Below are 20040 nucleotides of genomic sequence, written 5' to 3'. Positions count from 1 at the left end.
TCTATTTAATGGTGGAGTTGGTCCTACTATTAAGCCGCAGACTCCAGCCTTAATAGTAGTTTTTGCTGTCTTTATTTACTCTTTAGACTGCTGTTGCTTTCTTTGGATGTCAATGTTGCACTAAAGAAAGAAAATACAAATATGTTGCAAAAATAAAACGCATGCTCATTTGTAAAGAAGCTAGGCGGAAGTGTCTTGGACATGATGCACTGTTTGCAGCGAACATTTTCAAATTCACCTTTTGGATGTGCATATGATAGAACAATAACTGGATAACGCTGTTTATTGTTACAGTAATTAATACATATCTAGAAACAATTCTGCTATATGTAGAAAAGAAAATCATCAGTTATGAGTTTCTTTGGTTTTGGCCAAAGTGCTGAAATCGACATTGTACTGAATGATGCAGAAACGAGAAAAAAAGTGGAACACAAAACCGAGGATGGGAAGAAGGATAAATATTTTCTTTTCTATGATGGAGAGACGGTGGCTGGAAAGGTAAACATTTCTCTCAAAAACCCCGGAAAGAGGCTCGAACACCATGGCATCAAGATCGAATTTATCGGACAGATTGGTATGTTAAAGTTTTTAATTGAATGAAAGGGTACATTCCATTTCTTCTTTCTAACAAAGATGAGTAATATAGTGTGTGCACTTTTAAGCAGATTTGTCTAAAGATGTTTACCAAGCCACTTGTGTTTCTGTCGCACTATTGTTCCTCAAAGTGACAGGCTAGTCTCGTGACATCATGTGCCGTCAGCAACAATTATCCGTAGAAAAAGTTCCTGCTGCAGTTGGCCTTTGGCCTACTGAGAGAGAGCTAAAGTTTATTAGCTTTACATTCAATCAACGAAATCAACATCCAGTTAGCCCACATCGATTTAGTCTCTGCCTTTAGTGTTTTATAAGTTTGATTGAATTACTTATTGTACGAAACTCTTGCACAATTCACATGAGTCATCCACCAACTGTATGAGTTTAGTGTTTATTTATTCACTTTTTACAGAACTGTACTATGACAGAGGGAACCACCATGAGTTTGTGTCTGTAGTGAAGGACTTGGCCCGCCCAGGGGAACTCACCCAATCCCAGACCTTTGACTTTGACTTCACGCATGTAGAAAAGCCTTATGAATCGTACACAGGCCAGAATGTTAAATTACGGTGAGTAACAAAAAGAGGAACATTTGAACTGTCTTTTTAACTCTCTCTCTCTCTCTCCCTTTATTGATAAGTGTTTCTGATAGTGTTTCTGAGTGTCTCACCCATTCACTCATACTGTTGTGAATGAGAGATAATGTTTCCAATAGCTGTGGTTAGCACCCAACACTTGTCAGAGTTTAGTGTCTTGTGATTTGAACCATTGCCCATCTTTAGTCCTCTTTAATAGAATGTAACTCTGATCATCAGCATTACCACATGCCTTTATGAACTGCTTTTTATGTATTGTGTTTCTTTATTGATACATTTAATGATTCTTCTCTTAATTTCAGCTATTTTTTTAAGGCAACGTTAAGCCGAAGACTGAATGACACCAGTAAAGAACTGGATGTTGTTGTGCACACGCTCAGTACCTACCCAGAACTGAACTCCTCAATCAAGATGGAAGTTGGAATCGAAGACTGTTTACACATCGAGTTTGAGTACAACAAATCAAAGTACGAATCACAACATGCATTTATTTGATTGGATGTAATTCTGACTGAAGTTAGAAGCCAGATCAGACTGTTTTGCTTTTCTGTAGAACAATACCAAACCCTAACTTAATGAAACAGTCGTCCTCTCCATTTGGCTTTATACTATTACTCACTCCTAACAGAAACCTCCCCCTCTCTGACCACCCCTGCCTACAGATACCACGTTAAAGATGTGATCGTGGGAAAGATCTTTTTCCTGTTGGTGCGGATCAAGATCCGACACATGGAAATAGACATCATCCGGCGTGAGACGACAGGAGCGGGCGCGGCAGTGTACCACGAGAACGACACCATCGCCAAGTACGAGATCATGGATGGAGCTCCGGTGAGAGGTACCCACGGCAACAAAACTATGGCCAGACAAACTAAATGGCCAGACAAACTAAATGACCACACATTATTCCCATCATAGTTCAGACTGAATTCATGTCTGTTTAGTTGTCCCAACATGGGAGGGAACATTAAGTAAGCGTTCCCAGTCGCTCAGTCTGTTTCCCTTCCAGGAGAGTCCATCCCCATCAGACTGTTCCTGGCAGGCTACGAGATGACGCCCACCATGAAGGATGTGAATAAGAAGTTCTCCGTGCGCTACTATCTCAACCTGGTTCTGATCGACGAGGAGGAGCGCCGCTACTTCAAACAGCAGGTATCCTCCAGACACTAGAAACCGAATGATTCGGCGCCACTGAGTTTAAATGAAGTATACTAGGGTATGGTCTCAGTGTGGATGAATGCTGGAGTGAACAGCGAGGACAGTAACTGTGTCTGACTGAGCTACCCCCTGGTCCAGGAGATCTCTCTGTGGAGGAAGGGGGATATCGTGAGGAAGAGTCTGTCGCAGCAGGCGGTCCTGGCTGCCCAGCGCTACGAGGGTTCCTCCAGAGCAGAGGAGGCCCTGGCCCCTGACCACGACAGCTGAGCCACAACACACTCCATCTCCCTGTGTGTGTGTGTGGTAAATGTTACATATTTGGTGTACATTATTAATATTACTGGAGTGAAACAAAGTATTTTCTCCAAATGGCCTTCCAGTATTTGTCTTAAAAAAAAAACTTTTCCGGGTTCTTGATTTGTTTGTTTGTTGTTTTCAGGTTAAATACTAAACTTCCAGCTAAATTTTCAAATTACAACAACCTGCATCCTGTAGCAACTTGCTGAAATTTGTTGCTGTAGATTAGGTCTCTGTCCTCAGCAGCTTCATAGTTAGAAAACTAAAATCCAGCGGAGCAGAGCTGTTCACCAGCAGGGCTGTTCACCAGCAGAGCTGTTCACCAGCAGGGCTGTTCACCCGCTGGGCTGTTCACCCGCTGGGCTGTTCACCCGCTGGGCTGTTCACCAGCAGGGCTGTTCACCAGCAGGGCTGTTCACCAGCAGGGCTGTTCACCAGCAGGGCTGTTCACCAGCAGGGCTGTTCACCAGCAGGGCTGTTCACCAGCAGGGCTGTTCACCAGCAGGGCTGTTCACCAGCAGGGCTGTTCACCAGCAGGGCTGTTCACCCGCTGGGCTGTTCACCAGCAGGGCTGTTCACCAGCAGGGCTGTTCACCAGCAGGGCTGTTCACCCGCTGGGCTGTTCACCAGCAGGGCTGTTCACCAGCAGGGCTGTTCACCAGCAGGGCTGTTCACCAGCAGGGCTGTTCACCAGCAGGGCTGTTCACCAGCAGGGCTGTTCACCAGCAGGGCTGTTCACCCGCTGGGCTGTTCACCCGCTGGGCTGTTCACCCGCTGGGCTGTTCACCAGCAGGGCTGTTCACCAGCAGGGCTGTTCACCCGCAGGGCTGTTCACCCGCAGGGCTGTTCACCAGCAGGGCTGTTCACCCGCAGGGCTGTTCACCCGCAGGGCTGTTCACCAGCAGGGCTGTTCACCAGCAGGGCTGTTCACCCGCTGGGCTGTTCACCAGCAGGGCTGTTCACCAGCAGGGCTGTTCACCAGCAGGGCTGTTCACCCGCTGGGCTGTTCACCAGCAGGGCTGTTCACCCGCTGGGCTGTTCACCAGCAGGGCTGTTCACCCGCAGGGCTGTTCACCCGCAGGGCTGTTCACCAGCAGGGCTGTTCACCCGCAGGGCTGTTCACCCGCAGGGCTGTTCACCAGCAGGGCTGTTCACCAGCAGGGCTGTTCACCCGCAGGGCTGTTCACCCGCTGGGCTGTTGTCCTGCTGTGATGCTGTGAGGATCTTAATGCTTCATTGATTTTTAGTTAATAGGATTTTTAAGTATTCTTAACTTGTGCCTTCACTCTAGGAGTCTGTGGAATTCGGTTTTGAGATCCTGGAAAGGAATTAAGATTGTGGAACTTTCAGGTCTGCGTTAAGCCTTTAACATAATTTTTTTATTATTTTTAACAAATGTCAAAATATTTTAGATGACCTGGTAAATAAACTGGAATATTTTAGCGTTAAATAATTGACGTGAGCATATGTGTGTACAGTGTTACTTCCCAGAGGATCCAATGTACATGTCTTGTTCTGTTCTCCTGTGATGCTTAGACTGCCAGGATCAGACCACCTTTACTTCATGTTTTGCATTGTGAACATTTGTGTACCTCTTACAAGCACAATCACCCTTTATCATTAGAAATTTCATTTTTTTAAATTTACACTTTGCCTGGCAGTTACTTAATATGCGTTTTAAGGAAGTATTTTAATAGTGTTGACTCATGTAGATGTAGTTAGGCCTCAAATCCAAAGGTCAAGTTAAGTAAAATACTTATGTTCAATTCATATATCTTCATTTTCAGAGAAATGTCTACTTTTATAGAAATAAAGAATCTTAAAAATCAAATAAAGTACTAACTCATTTAAAAAAAGGAATGAATGCATTTGATATTAAACATCAGAAGAGGCAAAATGCCAGCACTCTGAAACTTCATGATTAATATATGTACTTTGTGTTTCTTTCATTTTTAATCCCCTGCCTACTAAAACATGTACCCTGTGACCTTGGTTTTCACATTTTCCTAAAGTCTGTCTCATACATTACAAACATCATTAATGTACACAGTGTCTGTCAGCTGTTTGTACAACTGGTCAGGTCAGTGGACCTGCACCAGAATTCTTAGAATATAATAATACTGATCTTAATGAATGAATAAACTGAATACCACCCTGGTGAGGTGTACCATTTCCATTTTCAGTGTCTAGTCTACCAAAGGAAAAATGATTCAACTGGAGATTGTTTGGCCAAACGTGGAAATCAAGTGTATGCTGGCTTTACCAGTTCTCTGCATCACAGATACGTCACCTCTATGTCCATGTTTTTATATATATATTTTTATTTATATTTTATAATTTACATTTTAAATTGTTATTTTTTAGATTGTTAGTTCTTAGGATTAGTTAGACTACTGTACTTTTCTACTTTTTGATTGAAGATCCATACATGTTTATTGTTTGCACCATCCGGCCACAGTAAATTTCGTGTTTGTGCAAACCTACATGGCGAATAAAACCAAATTCCAATTCTTCTGATCGTCCTGCAGGCTAGAACAGACTGACCAGTAGAGGGCAGAATAGGATCTTGCATCAGATGTGCCTTTTTTAAAGTGCCTAATTCTTTTAGCTTGTGCAGGTGCAGTAGTAAAGACGGGTCAAGTCAATGCTTTCTAAAAGGCCTGTTTGCTAGCCGTAGCCTTCTCACCAGCAGTAGAAAACAAACAGAACCCTCCTGTCATCCAGGGTGGAGGGTATTGATCACCTGGGGAATGTTGCTGACGGAGCTGTGCAGAGAAGATGAACTGCAGGAGACTGGAGAGGATCTTGGTGTTCTTCGCTGTTAGTTATCTGTCTTAACATCCTCTGCTGAGGTAATGGCTTCACATGCTATTCCACACCACTTCAGGAACTTGAACCTGAAGCAAGGTTCACAGTTTTGGAGGAGCAGTAATTTGTTGAAGGCTAATGCCTAATAGTGGCTATCTTTCAGCCTTAGCTGAACATTCAAATACCTTTTTTTAAATAAAAATAAATTGTGAATCCTTGATCCATGGGTTGATGCACTGTGCAGCTTCATATGTGTTAGATTGCGTTTCCTGTTTGCAGCCAGCGGTGTGTGAGAGGAGCAGATAGGAGAGAAGGAGGAGAAAGGGGAGGAGGAGAACGGGGAGGAGGGGGTGGAGTCAAGGGACCTCGTCTCCCAATTATAACCAAGACAACCACCTCAAGTTCTGCCGTGCCTCGTCAGGTTGCCATGGAAACGAGAGGCCTCTGTCAGTCTTTCCCTTTATATCGCCGTGACGGGGGAAGGGGGGGATAATTAGGTCGTTGGTTTGGTGTTAATCCCAGAATTCCTCATCGTACTCAAGACAGAAAGCGTCTAGAAATATACTGGAATCAAATAATGCAGTAACATCAGCTGGGCACTCAATAACCAGCCCTGGTTCTCCAAAACCACCATCTCATATCAGATGGCTATTCTGTTATGTAGAAATATTCTCCTTCCAAATGCAACACGTTATCTCCAATATGCCTACATGTTATTTGATTGTAACATGTAATGATGAGATTAGTGTTGCTCCCCCCCCACCCACACACCAGGTGGGTAGCCCATCTCCTGTGTGATGATGTCATCATAACCATTCTAATAGCGATGAATGAGACCCCCCGCCCGCCTCTCCAACACCCATCCCCTTCCTGTCTCTTCTCTCTCTCTCTCTCTCTCTCTCTCTCTCTTTGTCTCTGCATGCTTCTCTTTACTCGCTCACTGTCAAAGCTACATTCAGAGAATCCTTTCTAAACACCTGGTAACTTCATAACTGGGGGCAGTAAGAATGTACAGATGTGAAAGTTGTATTTTGAATTACACATGAAGTAGGTAGAACCAACACAGACAAAAGCTAAATATTTATATTCCTGTACACACACACACACACACACACACATTGTTAGAATGAAGAATGGAGCAAAATGCCAGCAGAAATGTCACTAGGTAAACTGGAGTGTTAGAAACTACATGGTCCACTGCAAACTACAGTCAATACTGTTACTGACTAGAAGGAACAGTTCATGAAGGAAGGAGATCATTTATAAAGTTTCAGGACTAATCTGTTCCTCGTCACTCATTTCTTCCTTGTCCTTTGTCCTCTTCAGTTTGATGGTTGAGATGGACTAGAATCAGATATAGTAGATCACAGTCCATCTTTCCAAACCTGCAGTTGGTACCTTGTATCCTGAACACGGTTGAACAACATCTGATCAGACGGTCATCCCTCTGTGTGGCAGCAGTCACTGTGTTCAAACACTGATTTAGTTTCAAACTACAGATTATTTGCTAAATCTCATGGCCATTGTTACCACACACACAACATGGAATTATCCAGGAAATATGTCAATTTATGGTGAAGTTACTGTGTGTGTGTGTGTGTGTGTGTATGAGTGTGTGTGCTCAGTGTCATAGCGCATGAGGTGTTACGTGAGAGCATGTGTTTCTATTCCTATGCTCAGGCTTGTAGAGGGGGATTTGAGAGGCGACTATTCAGATTAAAGCCCGTCAGGGATTAGGGGCACGAACAGGGAAGCCTGCAGGATTGAGGAGTCCGCTCGGTATAAGAAGTTCTACGAACTGTGACGGTGTCTGTCCTAGTGAGAGCAGTTAGGGGGACAGTCACAGTGACGAGACGCAAGGTGACAGTCAAACAATAGTTAAACTGCTTTACTTAAACAATTGTCCCCCCAGCTCTGTAGTCTCGCATGACAAACACAGTGAGTTGTTGTCTGGGATATTGGACTCAATGTAATCGCCTCCCTCTTCTCTTCAATCTCCAATATTCTTCCTCCGGTTTAAAACATAATGATTCTCCAATGGTCAGATTTGCTGGAATCTATTCATATAAATGCAGAGAAATCACACTAGATTTCTCTGAACTTTTGTCCCCACAGCAGACAGCCCTGTTCCGTCCAAACCTCCTCCTGTGAGTCCACATCAGCAGCCCGTCTGGCTCCAGACTCCCAGTAACACGACAACCAGACCTGGTTTCTGAGGAGACACAACCCTGCACAGGCCCAGAGCACAGCCCTGCCTGCCAGATCCACAGGAGACAAGCAGCTGCTCCATTTGTTTCCCTTTGCCTCCTCATGAATATTAAGGGACTGGAGGCTGGGGCGAGCTGGGGAGAGGAGGAGGAGGGAGGCGTGGACAAAGGGAGAGGAGGAGGAGGTAGAGGGGGAGGAGGGGGATGATTTCGTCAGAGGGCTGGGGCGATGCGCAGGCTCTCTAAACACAGCTGAGGCAGCCTACTGATTGGAAAACAACGCTCTGTGTTTCTGCCTGGCCGCAAGAGAACAGTGTAGAACGACGAGAGGAGAGCCAATATAACAACAGCACCGGCTATTGTCTCTCTCCCTGCTTCTCTCTCTCGGCATTTCTTTCTTTCTCTCTCTCTCTCTCTCTCTCTCTCTCTCTCTCTGTTCTTCTCCTTCACACTGGAGTGACGGAGGTTGTCGCTAGCTGGCAGCAGCAGGATTGTCAGAGGAAGGTGGCGTCGTCAGAGTCAGAGGGGTTTTCGTGCTGACATCTATCTGGGAGGCACATCTACACCAGGTATTTCTGAACTCCTGCATGTTCTCTAGCCTGCAACTCCTATCCTCCCCTCCTTCATCCTCGCTCATGTGAGACCATGGTTGTCTCCATCTTTTCTTACCTCCATGTCGTTTTCCTTTTCCTGCTCTCCCTCCCCCTCCCGCTTCATTCTTCCTCAGATGAGACGGACAATGTAAAAATATATACATACAGTATATAGAGTATTTACTATATATGTATACACATATTAAGACAGTGGGAGAAACATTTACTAATCAAATTCCACCAAATTAAAAAAACATTTGTTTAAATTCCAAGTGTGCCAAATCTGTTTTACCGATGACGAAGATGAGGAATCTTCTGATGTTGCTGTACTGCATAGAGACTAGTGATGCTTAGAGACTAGTGATGCTTAGAAGGGAGGAAATACTGGCAGCAACGTGTTATGAAATGAATCCAGGCATGTATATGTAAATAATCCATCCATGTTTGCATCCTAGCTCAAACGTCTTAAAGAAAAATGTTATTATTTTAATTATTTGAATGCAATGAATTGAAATTGGATTGACAAAGTATTGATTTGAGAATCATATTGATTTGCTCTCCATCAGTGGAATGTTTGTTTCAGTATAAAATGGGGCCAGCGATTTGGTTCCATTGCATTAAATGACCTCTGATGAGGTCCTCTGATTGGCTGGTTGTGTTCCTGGTGGCTTGTGTGTGTTCCCTAGCTCCTGGCGGGAACACAGTCACACACCTGGACCAGCAGGTCTACATGAAGGTCAAACAACACGCACACGCTCACCTCATCTCCCTCTGTCGCCTCTACTCAGTCTGCTGCTGGAACTCGACCAGAACATGTCTAGAACACCACTCTGTTACTGATAAATGTCACTAACAGATCAAGGCCAAAATCTGTCAAGCTGAGCCAAACACTGAACTACAAATGCAGCATTTTGGATTCAGGATCACACAATCCTTGTATAGATCGATTGATTTGGCACAAAGACATCCGTTTCTGTTTTATAGAAACAATATTCCTCCATTCCAGCATCCTTTCTGACTAATTTCCTGCATTTGATATGAAGTCTTGGTTTGGTCGTGATTTTCATGCGGATCATTGGTCTGTTTTCTAAACCAGGTCTACTGCGTGTAGTCACGGAGATGGTTTGATGATTCATCACTGTCTCTCTGTTGTGAGGGATTGTGGGTAATGTAGTCCCTGACTTGTCTGGTATGTCAAGACATGTATACATTGCAAACGTCTCAGTACAAAAAGGGGAAACAGGAGATATAGAAAGAGAGAATGTTATTGTAGTCAGAGATATAAATACTGTTCTGGTAGTCAGACATAGAGAATGATATGGCTACTCAGAGATAGATGGGTGAGGAAGTCAAAGAGAGATGGATGGAGGATGAGAGAATAATATAATAATAATATTGGGTTTATGATGCACTTTGCTGAGTATGTTGAGGAGCCAGAGAAAGGCTCACACAAGCTGGTTTTAAATGGATTCTCCTCCTCTCCCTGGACTAGAGGCTTAGCTCCAAGGAGGGTAAGAGACAACAATCAGTCACTTCCTCACTCACTCCAGTAATTACATTGCACCAGGAGTCGGACTTAAGCACAACTATCTGTCCAACTGCCCTTACTGCAGTGTTACTATTGTTCAAGAAACATCTTTTATCTCTGTTGAGTGATCTGATGGGATTGGTTGGGGTGAAATGTTGAAGTGTTAAGGAAAGCGCAATATTACAGTTTAGTTTAGCGTTTTCTAATTATATTAGCTAATTGCGTACAATGTTTTATTATGTTTTAATTATATTCTTTGACACCTCTTTGACATTCTTTGACACCCAAGCCCTCTGGGACATGCTTGCGTGTAAAAAGGGCTATACAAATAAATTTGATTTGACCTCTGACTGACACAAGCATTCCATGCCACTTTTTTTACTCTGACATTGGTTGGGGAATATATCTGTAATCATCACCTGGACTTGATCGTAAATTGAGGCCCAGGGTTTTGTTGTTGAGTGTCAGTGAAGACTCCATGATGTCTGGCATCATATTGTCCTTGTAACGAGAGCCTGTCTTCAATCCCCTCAACATCAATTCCAACAGTGGGGCCAAACTAACTAGTTTACTGAGGCTGCTTCTGGGTCACTAACAGAGAGGTTGAACAGTAGGTAATAACAGTGGGTAATAACTGTAACCGTGAGTAATAACGTGTAATAACCATGTAATAACAGCGGGTAATAGCCGTGTAATAATAGTGCATAATAACCGTGTAAAAACAGTGGGTAATAACTTAACAATGGGTAATAACGTGTAATAACTGTATTAACCATGTATTAACAGTGGGTAATAACGTGTAATAACCGTGTAATAAAAGTGGGCATTAACAGTGGGTAATAACCATGTAATAAGTGGGTAATAACATGTAATAAATGTAATAACTGTAATAACAACCGGTAATAACCATGTTATAACAGTGGGTAATAACAGTGGGTAATAACAGTGGGTAATAACAGTGGGTAATAACAGTGGGTAATAACAGTGGGTAATAACAGTGGGTAATAACAGTGGGTAATAACAGTGGGTAATAACAGTGGGTAATAACAGTGGGTGAAAAGTGTGTAACAGGGTAATAACAGTAATAAGTGGGCAATAGCTGTGTAATAACAGTATGTAATAACTGTAATAACAGCGTGTAATAACAGTGTATTGGTGGAATAACAGTAATAATGCTAAAATAACCTGTTTTTGCCTCTGCCTGTAGGTCAGTACAGGTACATAAGAGTTCTTAATAACCTTGCCTGACTCTACAATGTGAAGCCCGTTGTAAATAAGCGCCCCTCCCTGTATCTTAGAGCCCCCCCCCTCTCTCAGAGCTGACGTTCTGATGGAAGCTCCGCTGGTGTGTCTGGACGAGGAGTTCGAGGACCTGAGACCGTTCAGGATGGAGGACCAGGAGCAGACCTCCCCCTGCTCCTCCCCCTGCTCCTCCCCCTACCACGACTCCTTCACCACCACCACCGTCCCCCTGGCCCCCATCACCAGAGAGGACTTCTCTGAGCTGGAGAACTTCTCTGAGATGATGAGCTTCAAGTCCATGGAGGATCTGGTGAACGAGTTTGACGAGAAGCTCAATGTGTGTTTCCACAACTACAACACTAAGACAGAGGTGCTGGCTCCGGTCCGGAACCAGGCCCATGCAGAGGAGGACGAGGAGAGGCTGCAGGACGAGGAGTGAGTATCATCACTGGCTCCCCACCCTCCCCAGGCCCGTCCAGCGTTCAGCTGGGCCGCAACATGAATTATTCACCATGTTTGAGTTTGATTCACCTGCTCTGCCTGTTGTACTGCCCAGCAGTCTGCCCACCAGTCCGCCTGCTGTACTGCCCAGCAATCTGCCCAGCAGTCCGCCTGCTGTACTGCCCAGCAGTCTGCCCAGCAGTCTGCCCAGCAGTCTGCCCAGCAGTCTGCCCAGCAGTCTGCCCAGCAGTCTGCCCAGCAGTCTGCCTGCTGTACTGCCCAGCAGTCTGCCCACCAGTCTGCGCGCTGTACTGCCCAGCAGTCTGCCCACCAGTCTGCTCGCTGTACTGCCCAGCAGTCTGCCCACCAGTCTGCTCGCTGTACTGCCCAGCAGTCTGCCCAGCAGTCTGCCCAGCAGTCTGCCCAGCAGTCTGCCCAGCAGTCTGCCCAGCAGTCTGCCCAGCAGTCTGCCTGCTGTACTGCCCAGAAGTCTGCCTGCTGTACTGCCCAGCAGTCTGCCTGCTGTACTGCCCAGCAGTCTGCCCAGCAGTCTGCTCGCTGTACTGCCTTCCCGCAGCGCAGAGGGACACTATCAAACTGGAGGGGAACGAAGCCTCACACTAAAAATAGCCCAGTTGGACGTGCCCTTGGGTACGCCTGTTGATCCACATGCTGAGTTCAGGGAACATGAAATGATGAGCAGACAAGTGAATGTGTGAGAGTGTGTGTCTGGGACCACAACGTGCCAGTGTGTAAGAGTCTGGGAGGTCTACAACGTGTGTGTGTGTCGACAGCAGGCATGACCTGTGAAGTCATTGCTGTGATGAATGGCTGCTTGTTTTCCTGACATAGCAGTGCCATCAGGAGGAGTCAGTGCCACTAGGAGGAGGCAGTGCCACCAGGAGAGGCAGGGCACTGGGCCAAACAGGAGGAAACTCGAACAAAGCCAGAGCTCTTTCACTCCATGTCATTGTCCCTCAAACAAACAGTCGACTGGACTGCTGCTCTAGCGGTTTTCTAAGACAACTTCCACAATGATGTGAGAAGCTCCTTTATCTAACCCTCTCTTCAGTGGATACCTTTCACGGAGGAGCTGAGCGGTCAGGCTTCCACAGGAAGCTCAGATCTGTAATGGTTTTTCATGCTCTCAATTCAACTAACCGTTATTGATTGGAGAAAAGGGGGACAGCAGGGTAAGACTGGATGTAAGATGAAGAATTCAGGGATTCCAGTCTGTGATGTGGTCATGTTTGTTTTTCAGTGTGTGGGACGCGCTGACAGACAACTACGTCCCCTCTTCGGTGTCCAGCTGGGACGAGCCCAACTCAGAGGGGATCAACGGAAACCTCTCCGACCAGGAGGTAAAACAACCTCCTCTTTACTGGCTCTATTCTGATCCCCCTCCCTCTCCCTCCTGGTCTCCTTACCCCCAGATGCTTCTGTCCTTCCCTCACTTAAAGACTGTTGTTGTTTTGGTATTTAGTTACTATGGTTCAGTTAAGGAGACTGCAGTATTTCTTTTTTTGTCACAATGCAAAGTAACTAAGAGTGCATTTTATTTCTGAACTCTGATTTTGAATTCCCAGTTTCTTTAAAAGCTTGAATTCCTAAATTCATTAGTTATTTTTGTGATGAGTTTTCAGTGTATTTGAAGCCCAATCTTTGCTTTCTGTGCGACTGCAGCTGTAGCCTCCTTCATGTTCACTGTAACATTCTGCGTGACAGAGCGAGCGCGCTAGGATAAAAAATATTACACATCTTTCCTCGAAGCTGAGGTCAATTCTGCAGATTAAAAGACGATTTCCGTTTTCCTCCAGATTCATGAAAAAGAAGAAGAGGAGATGAACGAGAAGAACGACAACGCCAACTGTCTGAGCGAGGAGCCACTCGTCACAGCTGACCAGGTGATGCAGAACACACCAGTTACCTGCTGGTTATCACAGCTGACCAGGTGATGCAGAACACATCTGTTACCTGCTGGTTAACACAGCTGACCAGGTGATGCAGAACACACGCTTGCCGTTACCTGCTGGTTATCCAGGAAGCAAAACCAGGGACTCAAACAGCTCTTATTTTGGGGATTCTTATTTTTATAAATAATTCACCATTTGTCAAATTAAGTATATAGTCCTAGTGTACACTAGTTACTATTCATGGGAAGCACTCATGTACCTTCCTGTCTCGCCCCACCATGGCTGTGTTGAAGGTCATTGAGGAGATAGTGGAGATGATGGAGAACTCCCCGGACCCCGGAGAGACAGAGGAGGAGGATGAGGAGGAGAGCATCCACTCCTCCACCAAGACCAGCCCCTCGCTCCTGGAGGAGATCCGACAGCTGGCTCTGGCCTCCAACAACAACTGCTCCTATGAAGGTGAGGAAGAACCCACGGATGCTGTTTCTGGTGCTGACGTGCACATGCACAGGGTCCGCCAGGATAACCCTATAGCCTCGTTCACACCAGGCAAATTCAAGTGTTGCCTTGGAAAGTTATTCATTTACATACCAATCTGCACAACTGTGGCTAATATACCGCATCGGCCAGATTTGGATGCGGTGTCGTGTAATTTTATGCCATGCCTGGCGTGACCAAGGCTTAAATCCTATACGATCTGACACAGCTGTACAGTTGCACTACCTTATCTAGTTTGGTAACGGAAACTGCGGAAAAACAGGCCAACATCTCAAATCTACAATCAGTCATGACCAGGTGACAAACAGGTGACAAACAAATGCAAGAGCCCAACAATCCAGTTCTGCCATGCTGGTTTGGTCTGTCCCACTTCACATTGTGATCCTCTGAGGTCTGGCACGCCTCGTTACCAAACATGCTACTGTCCAGGGACACAGTGCAGGTCCCCGTCCAGGGACACAGTGCAGGTCCCCGTCCAGGGACACAGTGCAGGTCCCCGTCCAGGGACACAGTGCAGGTCCCGTCCAGGGACACAGTGCAGGTCCCGTCCAGGAACACAGTGCAGGTCCCGTCCAGGGACACAGTGCAGGTCCCGTCCAGGGACACAGTGCAGGTCCCGTCCAGGGACACAGTGCAGGTCCCCGTCCAGGAACAGATGGTGTGACAATGTGGCTCCCCTGCATGGGCCTTGTGTCCTCGTCTTCCTCCCTGTGTGTGTGTGTGTGTGTGTTCTATTTATATAAACAGTGAACGCTCATTCTGGTGGATGTTGAGTGTAATGTTCTCCCCGTCCCTGGGCAGGCCTGAGCCTGATGCCGGGCCCAGCCCTGGAGCAGCTACTGAGCAGGGTGGAGGCTGCCATCCGCGAGTACTCAGAGGAGCTGGTCACCCAGCTGGCTCGCAGAGACGAGCTGGAGTTTGAGAAGGAGGTGAAGAACACCTTCATCACCCAGCTGATGGAGGTGCAGAACAGGCAGAAGGAGCAGAGGGACGGAGGGAAGCGCAGGCGCAGGGACAAGGGCCTCAGCCTGCAGGGCAACACCACCGTCAGCCCTGCCCCCACAACACTGGGCACCACCATGCCCGTAAAGGTGAGCGCTGTGTGTGTGTGTGTACAGGGCAGGATGCCCTTTTAGTGCATGCATTAACAGTATGTGTTTGTGGGAAGCATGTGTCCACCACACGTCAGATGCAGAGATGTGTGTTCATGGACACACCCACACAGCTCTTATGGACAAGCTAATGGACGCCCACATTAGCAGCTAACTGCACTTTACAGGAAGGGGGCTTAGTGACGACGCACTAACAGCATGGATCAGCCCTGCTCGTCAATATCCAGGAACAGATGAATAACTTATGGTCTTTGGCCAGAGACATGATAGAGAAAATAACCAAGGTACACATTGTAGCACTATCGGGACGGTTGCATCCATGTAGTTGAAGACACTTTAACTTAAGATACAACATTGTCATGTAATGTATGTCTCACCCTCTCATCTTTCAGTCATTACTCTGTCCTGCCAAGGCATTCCTGCTCAGTCTGCCTCAATGCATATTGATCATTATGTTGCAATCAGTCTATGCAGGTCATAACAGCCCAGTACAGCGCATGTACAGGTTATAACAGCCCAGTACAGCGTATGTACAGGTTATAACAGCCCAGTACAGCGTATGTACAAGTTATAACAGCCCAGTACAGCGTATGTACAGATTATAACAGCCCAGTGTACAAGCTATAAAAGCGCAGTAGAGGGGATGTAGGGAGTCAGGTGGCTGAGCAGGTAGAGCATCGGGCTAGTAATCTGAAGGTTGCCAGTTCGATTCCGGGCCAGTGCACATGACGTTGTGTCCTTGGGCAAGGCACTTCACCCTACTTGCCTCGGGGGAAATGTCCCAGTACTTACTGTAAGTCACTCTGGATAAGAGCGTCTGCTAAATGACTAAATGTAAAATGTAAGTGTAAATGTACAGGTCATAACAGTGCAGTATGTACATGTCATAACAGCCCAGTAGAGAGGATATGCATATCATAACAGCCCCCTAGAGACTATGTACAGGTCATTACAGCCCCCTAGAGACTATGTACAGGTCATTACAGCATTGTCTTTGTCCCTCAGCGCTTCAGTATGGAGGGTCTGTCCAACATCCTGCAGACTGGCATCAGGCAGACGTTCGGGGGCACAGGAAACGACAAGCAGGTGAGGTCAAAGGTCATTGTGACCTGACATAGCAACACGTAGCATAAACACAGCTAGCAAAGCCACACCTAGCATAACCACAGCTAGCATAGCCACACCTAGCATAACCACAGCTAGCATAGCCACACCTGCAGTCTATCAGGACCAAAATCTCACAGTACAAGAATAGTTTCTTTCTGTTTGCAGCCAGTTTCTTCAACAAGACCCGGGACCAACACTGTCACTGACAGCTCCTCTGGCTACACTCCTTTTAGCTCAGTTACTTCTTTTTAGACGTTTAGCATGGTTTGTCATCTGACGTTATAGAGCTATACAAAACATTTACAGCTCCTACGTTTCTAATAGTTTCATGCTAACTTGACTGTGTCATTCCTGTTTTAGTACCTGAACACTGTCATCCCCTACGAGAAGAAGGTGTTTCCTCCCTCTGTGGACGACCTGCAGATGATAACCAACAGTAGGTGGAGCCAAGAGCTCACCACCTAGGGCCTGCTCTATACGCTCACCACCTGGGGCCTGCTCTATACGCTCACCACCTGGGGCCTGCTCTATACTCTCACCACCTGGGGCCTGCTCTATACGCTCACCACCTGGGGCCTGCTCTATACTCTCACCACCTGGGGCCTGCTCTATACACTCACCACCTGGGGCCTGCTCTATACACTCACCACCTGGGGCCTGCTCTATACACTCACCACCTGGGGCCTGCTCTATACACTCACCACCTGGGGCCTGTTCCATACACTCACCACCTGGGGCCTGCTCTATACACTCACCACCTGGGGCCTGCTCTATACTCTCACCACCTGGGGCCTGCTCTATACTCTCACCACCTGGGGCCTGCTCTATACTCTCACCACCTGGGGCCTGCTCTATACTCTCACCACCTGGGGCCTGCTCTATACTCTCACCACCTGGGGCCTGTTCCATACACTCACCACCTGGGGCCTGCTCTATACTCTCACCACCTGGGGCCTGTTCCATACACTCACCACCTGGGGCCTGCTCTATACTCTCACCACCTGGGGCCTGCTCTATACGCTCACCACCTGGGGCCTGCTCTATACTCTCACCACCTGGGGCCTGCTCTATACTCTCACCACCTGGGGCCTGCTCTATACTCTCACCACCTGGGGCCTGTTCCATACACTCACCACCTGGGGCCTGCTCTATACTCTCACCCCCTGGGGCCTGTTCCATACACTCACCACCTGGGGCCTGCTCTATACTCTCACCACCTGGGGCCTGCTCTATACTCTCACCACCTGGGGCCTGCTCTATACTCTCACCACCTGGGGCCTGCTCTATACTCTCACCACCTGGGGCCTGCTCTATACTCTCACCACCTGGGGCCTGCTCTATACTCTCACCACCTGGGGCCTGTTCCATACACTCACCACCTGGGGCCTGCTCTATACTCTCACCACCTGGGGCCTGCTCTATACGCTCACCACCTGGGGCCTGCTCTATACGCTCACCACCTGGGGCCTGCTCTATACTCTCACCACCTGGGGCCTGCTCTATACTCTCACCACCTGGGGCCTGTTCCATACACTCACCACCTGGGGCCTGCTCTATACTCTCACCACCTGGGGCCTGCTCTATACGCTCACCACCTGGGGCCTGCTCTATACTCTCACCACCTGGGGCCTGCTCTATACTCTCACCACCTGGGGCCTGCTCTATACTCTCACCACCTGGGGCCTGTTCCATACACTCACCACTTGGGGCCTGCTCTATACTCTCACCACCTGGGGCCTGCTCTATACTCTCACCACCTGGGGCCTGTTCCATACACTCACCACTTGGGGCCTGCTCTATACTCTCACCACCTGGGGCCTGCTCTATACGCTCACCACCTGGGGCCTGCTCTATACGCTCACCACCTGGGGCCTGCTCTATACACACTTTGCTCTCTGTGAAGGTAAATAATACTGTTCAGTCAAGCTGGTCTCATCTGTGCCCTTCTCCCCCACAGTTCTTCATGCTATGAAGGAGGACAGTGACAAGGTGCCTACTCTGTTAACTGACTACATATTAAAAGGTACGTTTTATAAATTGCAACCTTTTTATTTTCATACAGTTAAGCAATATTGCAAAATACTACAAGTAGGCCTTTTAATAGTAGCCTATCCATGTAATGTGTGGATAGGCTACTATTAAAAATGTTACGTGTTAAGTGCACGCCTAGTGGCAGAGTGTTAGAGGGATGGTTCTTATTCTTTTCAAAGAAGTGTAACACTTTTGTGGCGCGGCGGCCCTGCAGATGGTGGTGATTGAAAGGGGAGTGGGACCACGTCCTGTGTCATGATTGAGGGCCAGGTAATCAAGGGGATCGGTTTAGCATTTTTGAAATCCAATTCGGGCCCCACAATCGTTACGGTCGTCATTGTCTAGGGGAACAATATTCGACTGTCACCGATGCTATGGCTAACAAGCGGTGGACCCCGACAGGTGAAACTGGGAAGGAGAAGCGGGAACACTCACCCCAGCCAGGTAGACTCCCACCCCGGTCGCCGGGACAGCTCAAACCGCCGTTCCATTCGGCGAACAGCTCGTTCGCGGATGTTATAGCTAGCTACTCGATTTTGTTTGATATAGGCTATAGACATTAAGCACGGCGTCACACAAAGTAAACGTTGGAGAAGTAGCACAGGGGAAACAACCTAACAGGGAAACAGAAACCGCCATCCGGGAGTTCAAAAAGGCTAAACCCCTCCTCTTGATTACCTGGACCCCAATCAGGTCACAGGACGTAGTCCCACTCCCCTTTAAATCACCACCATGTGCAGGGCCACCGCAGCACTAAAGTGTTATAAAGTTACTTTCGACTCATGGAATATGAACCATCCTTCTAACACCCTGCCACTAGGCATGCACGTAACACACGACTACTCGTTTTGTATCTGGAAACGTTTATAACATTAATTGTAAATTAAGCTGTGAAAACTGAGAGCAGTTGCTCTTGTATTCTGACGTGGCTTTGTGTCTTGTCTCCAGTGTTATGTCCTACCTAAAGAAACCAAGCCATGACCTGCTGTCTGAATGAGCGTTCAGGGAGGGTTTCTCCAACCTGGCAACCCCTCCAGTCCAAGCTGCATGAGCTCCTTCCCCCTTTCATTATCAGCCATGGATCGTTAACATCTAAATAATTGTACCCATCTAATACAACTACTGCCTTTGCTGAGCTCACCTTGTCCTGCACACTAGGGTCCGGCCAGATCCAAAATGGCCACCAACTGAATTCTACTGCATGGGGAAACTGGTCCCCCGTAAAGGACTACTAACTGATCTCTATTCAGAGCATGGGAAGTTACTACCGGCCACATATATACAGGGATGAGATGTCTGTTCTTTTTCTTTTGTTTAAAATCATTTCAGATCCTGTTTGATTTCACTTGCGGTCCAGAGGGCTGTTTTTTTTGTTTTTGTATTTTATGCAATTTCATTTGCTGACCCATATTGCATTGTACAGTTTATTGAAAAGTGTCACATTTCACTTAATGATTTCTACTCCATTAATCATAAAACACATTTGAATACAAAAGCCATTTGAAGTAACTTTTCTGCCAATATAGTGCTGTAGCTACTCAGACAAACTTTACGGGTGCAGTACATTTGAATGGGTTTTTTTCAGCGAATATTTGGATATTCAGTGCTCTTTTGACTTTTTTGTCATTTGTTTTAACTTGTATCTAATCTTAAAACAGGAAATGACACTGTTGTTAATTTTATACTTGTACAGTATGTACTGTATAATCTGAATGATACGAACATGTCACCCATAGGCTGTGGAGTTATTCATTGAGTTTTCATTGACTGTCATTCACGGATGAGCTGATTTCAACAAGACGTATTCTTTTGAGTCACTTTAGTGGGAACTCTGTGCTAATCACAAATTCAAATAAACATGCTACCCTAAGAATGCGTCAAACGTTTTCTCATTACAGTTTTCATGTCTTTAGAC

General features: G+C 46.7%; 2 protein-coding genes across 3 annotated transcripts; both read left to right on the top strand.

Moving 5' to 3' along the window:
• The first annotated feature begins 186 nt into the window (after positions 1–186).
• Positions 187–3073, top strand: vps26bl (vacuolar protein sorting 26 homolog B, like). Its single transcript, XM_084683785.1, has 6 exons — positions 187–574; positions 1007–1163; positions 1493–1657; positions 1853–2028; positions 2200–2342; positions 2487–3073. The coding sequence occupies exons 1-6, from the start codon at positions 352–354 to the stop codon at positions 2613–2615; spliced, it is 993 nt and encodes a 330-aa protein (XP_084539911.1). The 5' UTR covers positions 187–351; the 3' UTR covers positions 2616–3073.
• A 4857-nt stretch (positions 3074–7930) lies between these two features.
• On the top strand, positions 7931–19988 carry fez1 (fasciculation and elongation protein zeta 1 (zygin I)). Of its 2 annotated transcripts, XM_084683979.1 has the most exons (10): positions 7931–8229; positions 11080–11458; positions 12726–12825; positions 13282–13368; positions 13671–13836; positions 14677–14966; positions 15993–16073; positions 16455–16530; positions 18052–18117; positions 19074–19988. In XM_084683979.1, exons 2-10 carry the CDS (start codon positions 11112–11114, stop codon positions 19088–19090), a joined length of 1230 nt encoding a protein of 409 aa, XP_084540105.1. In that variant the 5' UTR covers positions 7931–8229; positions 11080–11111; the 3' UTR covers positions 19091–19988. The 2 variants fall into 2 exon arrangements, with proteins under 2 accessions (XP_084540105.1, XP_084540106.1); XM_084683980.1 differs by lacking the exon at positions 7931–8229 and having other exon boundaries at positions 10776–11458.
• The last annotated feature ends 52 nt before the right edge of the window (positions 19989–20040 follow it).

The sequence above is a fragment of the Hypomesus nipponensis genome, chromosome 20 (assembly GCF_054491055.1).
Source record: "Hypomesus nipponensis isolate SF chromosome 20, ASM5449105v1, whole genome shotgun sequence".
Taxonomy (NCBI): Eukaryota; Metazoa; Chordata; class Actinopteri; order Osmeriformes; family Osmeridae; genus Hypomesus; species Hypomesus nipponensis.
Note: the sequence above shows the minus strand (reverse complement) of the source record. Positions and strands in the feature narration are given on the sequence as shown.